The sequence below is a fragment of the Gordionus sp. m RMFG-2023 genome, chromosome 4 (genome assembly GCF_954871325.1).
Source record: "Gordionus sp. m RMFG-2023 chromosome 4, tfGorSpeb1-WG-v2, whole genome shotgun sequence".
Taxonomy (NCBI): Eukaryota; Metazoa; Nematomorpha; class Gordioida; order Chordodea; family Parachordodidae; genus Gordionus; species Gordionus sp. m RMFG-2023.
Genome location: NC_088778.1, coordinates 26058491 through 26063713, shown reverse-complemented (window position 1 = coordinate 26063713; position 5223 = coordinate 26058491). Strand labels below are relative to the sequence as shown.

General features: G+C 26.8%; 1 protein-coding gene across 1 annotated transcript; it reads right to left on the bottom strand.

Moving 5' to 3' along the window:
- Positions 1-731: 731 nt before the first annotated feature.
- Positions 732-4933, bottom strand: LOC135928226 (small ribosomal subunit protein uS12m-like). Its single transcript, XM_065464623.1, has 2 exons — positions 4861-4933; positions 732-1432 (listed from the first exon to the last, which is right to left on the bottom strand). Exons 1-2 carry the CDS (start codon positions 4868-4870, stop codon positions 918-920), a joined length of 525 nt encoding a protein of 174 aa, XP_065320695.1. The 5' UTR covers positions 4871-4933; the 3' UTR covers positions 732-917.
- Between the last annotated feature and the right edge of the window lie 290 nt (positions 4934-5223).

The following is a 5223-nucleotide window of genomic DNA, read 5'->3' as shown; positions in this document are numbered from 1 at the left end:
CATTTTTTTCCAAACTCATCAGCATGCTTTAAAAGGATTAAGAAATCCTTAAAACATATGTTCTTAAATCGATATAATGTATTTCTTCTAAAAGTATAACTAAATTATTTTAGTCAAAACTATTGCTTTACAATATTCTTGCTAACAAGATCGATCTGTGTCAGAACATCATACCAAATAGCCAGAATAACTTAAAAGAGAAACTCTTATGGACAAAGAAACCGCCCCAATGCTACATTTTTGGCCTTTTGTTGTTTATGAAATATCTTCTAAAGCATCATAAATCTAAAAATATTAATTACTAATTAGTGATTATCTAATATTTGTAAAAAAAATACGGCCTTAAAATTTGCAAAGATTCGGAGGCTAAGAGCGTTCCTAGGTTGCCACCTCTAAGTATGACCCCTGTTGGACATTATAGTTTATATGCATTCTTTTTAATTATGTTGTTAATAATCAACGTAAGAACGTAATATCATTCAAAATATTTATTTAAATTTTCTAAATTGTAAATTAATTATTAATATTTTAATTTAAAATGAGCACACTAACTAGCATTGCTAAAGGGTTCCATTTTTCAAAAATGGCTAAACCAATATTTTAGCGAGAAAAAATATGCAAGTCTCAAAATTACGTTATTTCTGACACATAGGGAGATAAATCTCCAGGTTTGAGTAATATTTTTTTTAGCTAAAATATTGGGTTAATTATTTTAAAAATCGAACCGTGGAGCAACCACTAACCCTAACATAAAAGCTATAAAAATAATTATCACGCTAATTTAAAACTAGTTGATTGGTTTAAATACTGTATCATTTCCGTGAAAGAATAATATACTTTTTTTTTCATTTACAATATACTTTCGTCGTTAAATAGATACACATTTATATTACAATTAAAAATAAAAATGTCGAATTTTATTGAGTCTTTTTCTTAACCTCGGCACAATCGAGACGCCCTCTGAGAACTTTGTGCTTGACTCCGGGCACATCCTTTAATCTACCACCTCGGATGAGAACCACGTTGTGTTCCTGTAGATTATGGCCTTCCCCGGGAACGTGGGCTATAATTTCCCGGCCAGTCTGAATTATCCGCACTTTAACGCACTTCCGATTGGCCGAATTAGGCTTTTTCGGCTTTTTGATTATGGGTTTTATCACTATGGCTTTGAGAAAAGGTTTCCCCAGCATAGGGCGTTCGTTGAAGGGTTTAGGAGGTTTGATCGGTGGTCCATGCCTATGCATCCATTCTAGAGAGGCCATGGGTCGTGCTTGAAAACGAAATAACGGATTTGTGGGCATAAATTTGGCACATTTTTTGATATCGGTGATATATTTTGAAAAGCATAGGTTGCGAGAAGCTGTCGTAGGGTCACATTTGACCTTACAAATTATGTTTAGTAAAGTTTTAGCGATTTTATTTGTTTGTGTGGCTATAAAATAAATTGTTAAAAAAATACAACTTTAATAAGGATATTTAAAAAAATATGTTTGGGAACGATGCTGTATTGTCATAATTTATTTTAAATATTAATAACATACTTATAAATTAATTAATAGGGTATAAAGCAGGGGAACCGTTTGCCTTTTACAAAAAGTCTATAAATTTTTTAAACTTTATATTCATATATAATTTATCGGAGAAGCAGTTCGCCCCAATATTTCTCTTTGGAGGGCTGCCCACTTTTCCCGGCCTTCGGGCTAGTTTTATATGCATTGATTTATATATTCCGTTATATAATTAATTATAATATACTTGCAATCGCAAATCAAAATTATTATTTAACATAAATGTTGAATCTAAACTCGAATGCTTTACCCTCATAACCAGTATAAAATCCTCAAATAACCCCAATCTAAAAGCTATTTTTCTTAAACAAAAAAAAAATTAGAAAAAAATATTATATCAAATTTATCTTTGATTCGAATTTTTTCCCCAAAATAAAAAAGCGGATAATTCAATAATTTATTAAGCAAAGCTTTTGTACACTCAAAAATCAGAGCAAAAAATAAGTAAATTATAGATAGATTATTTAACTTATAATATTTTTGATTATGCTTAAGACGAAAGAGATATAATAATTTAATGCCATAAGGGGAAATTAAAAATATAAAATTTTGTAGGAAAGCTATTTATAAATAAAATATTAGTGCATTATTTTAAATAGGTTGCTAATTTTTAATAAACTAAGTGTTAATTTTTAATAAACTAGGTGTTAATTTTTTAAAAAATAGGGTGGTAATCCAATTTTCAAAGTTGATGTTAATTTTGAAAAGGGGTGCTTTAGCGCCCTATCTAACGATGTCCTGAGTAACAAGGTTAAAATCTAACAAATACCTTAACTAATATATCTAGTGTTGTTAAATGTCTAGATTTACGTGATTTAAATTAAGATTTTAGCAAAAATAATATTATCCAAGCTTTATGATTTTATTAATAAATGTCCACACTTTTTGCCACCTATGAAGATCTCTAGGTTTGCGTAGTATTTTTTGGCGAAATCTACTATAGGTTATCTGTTTTTAAAATCATCCGTTTAACAAGACTAAATATATTCGAACCTACTTTATACACACCAGATCATCAAACACCTTGAGGACAGGGTAAAAGTACTTACTTCATAGTAAACCAGGATAAACCAATTAAAAAAATTTCCAAAGACCAGTTAAGAAGGTTAGATATTATAAATTTAATCAGAAATAGGATATAAATATAAATTTATTCAATAGCTATAAACTAGCAAACATGCAATATTAGAATACTGTAAGCATCTTTTTTTGGGTAACGCTAAGCCAAATTCATAGGGTGGAGTCTAGCTCAATTTATTATTTTTAGACTAAAGACTGGCTAAAAAATTTTAATTAAAAAATTATATGTATTAAACACATTTTTATAACAAGTTAAATAAATAATGGTAATGTATTAATACCAGAGTTCCATATTAGCCCATAGTTTCTTTAAAACTGAGCCTATTCCATTTATTAAAATTTAATTTCCAGCGAGTCTGGTTTCATAACAATTTGCAGAGCTCCATAGATTAAAGGTCTGCAATAGGACTCATTGTTTTATTTTTTTTAGCCTGCCTACCCATTTATGTTTTTTTCTAAATTAACCCCCCCCCCTTGCAAACTAATTTAACTAAATATTTGTTTAACAGCCCAATGTTTAAAAACTATTTTAAGGTTTGGCCCATTATTGATTTATAATTTTATAAAATAGACAATATTATGAAATAAAAAAATGATTTTTATAAATAGAAGTCTTTTCAACTCATTTTGCCCAAAAAATATTTAAAATTCACCCACCTATCATTTAAAAAAATGTTATTTAACCCACCCACCATCCATCCAAGAAAATATTTTAAAAAGCCCATCAATTGCAGACCTCTACAATAGACTGTATAATACTACCATAGCAAATTCAATTTTCTTCTAGCCTGAGAATAAGCTCAGATAGTGATCTGCTTAGGGCCTAATTTTTTAAGACTGACCCAGCCCAAAATCTTTAAAAAAAATTTGTCCTGCCCAGCCAAATATTAAACAAATTTTTTTTTATTTATTTTGAAGAGTTTGACTTGAAAAAAAAATTATTTGTCCATCAAGCCCAAATTTATTTAATTTATTGCAAAAAATATTCTATAAAAAAATATTATTGCTTTGTTTCTTGCAAGGACTTTAAAATATCAATTTATTTGACAAAATGTGATATACTTAAAAATTTAAGTATGAACCACCCAGTAACAAATTTTTTAAAAAATATTTACAACCCAGCCCAAACTTAAATATTTTTCAAAAATAGACCTTAGCTATGGGTTGGGTATGGGTTCAGATCTCTAAGCCGAGCCCCAATTTATTTCAAAACTTCCTAGCCTAAATTTGGACATTCAACTTTTAGAGCTCAAATATGAGATAACATTTGATAGTATTAATTATGTACCAAATCCTTGATCACATCCCTAGATCTTCCTAGGTTAGATCTGGTTGGTATTATTAAAATAGATAATTCTTATTACATTGCTTTTATAAATATAATGAACAAATATATTTTATGATATAAAAATAATCCAAGAAAATATAAAAAAAGTTAATATTCTTTTATTTAAGTCTAAGAAATTAAAAAGGTTAATATTTATTTTTAAAAAAAACCTGTTAATTTCATTAATATGCTATAAAATTCTGAAGTTGGTGAAATTCAGCTGACAGTTTAGGTAAGGCAATATTGTTCAAAATTTTATTATAGGCTGGGAAGTTTTAAAAATGTTTTTATGACAATTAGACAAATTTATGTTGTTTTCCATTATTATGGGTCATGCAAGACAACTTGTAAAAAATGTATTTTACAGGCAACCAGGTAAAGGTAATTATAGGCCAATTTTTTTAAAGAAACCAGGATAGTTCTGATCTGGGTACCCACTAATTCACATTAAGCCATTATAAATCGTCCTAGATTAATAAAATAAAGAAATATAAAAAAGACATTGAATATTGTTATCTATATTTATTCTTCGCAAATGAATGCTGTTAAATATACATGAATAAGTATTCAATATTTTATCCAAAATATTTATCAAAATACATAATTTTTTTTAAATAAGGTATAATAGATTCAAAAATATAGGTTGATATATATTATGTGATATTTTATTTGTAATTTTTTTATTTGCTAATAAACTTATAATCTGAAAAAAATACCTTCAAAAAATTATGCTTATATTGTATAGTAATAAAATTTTCAATATATGACTATGGCAAACTTTATGTTTAATATGCTATTAATTATATCATAAATAATATAATATTTTAAGATAAAATATATTAATTGTAAAATAGCAATTGTATGTTTGTTTTTTTTTAAAAAAACCTGAAAACATGAATTAATTGTACAAAAGAATTCAAATTAATTGACATTTTCTTGTACGACAGGTTTACAAAATAAATGGATTATAAAAATAATTAAGCTCTGATGAAATATTCAATTGCTAATATATAGTAGGTCTATAATTGAAGTACTCCACTTGCCCAAATAATAAAATGAGAAAATCAAAATTAAAGTTTTAAGCAATGATATTATCATTGGTTTTAGGTCAAATATTGGAAAAATTTCTCGATCAATTAATTAAAAATTTAAGAGATTATTTATTATAATAATAATAAATTATAGCTAAAATTTTTGCTGCAAAATATTTTATATAAAATTTATTTGATAAAATTAAAATTCAAGTGA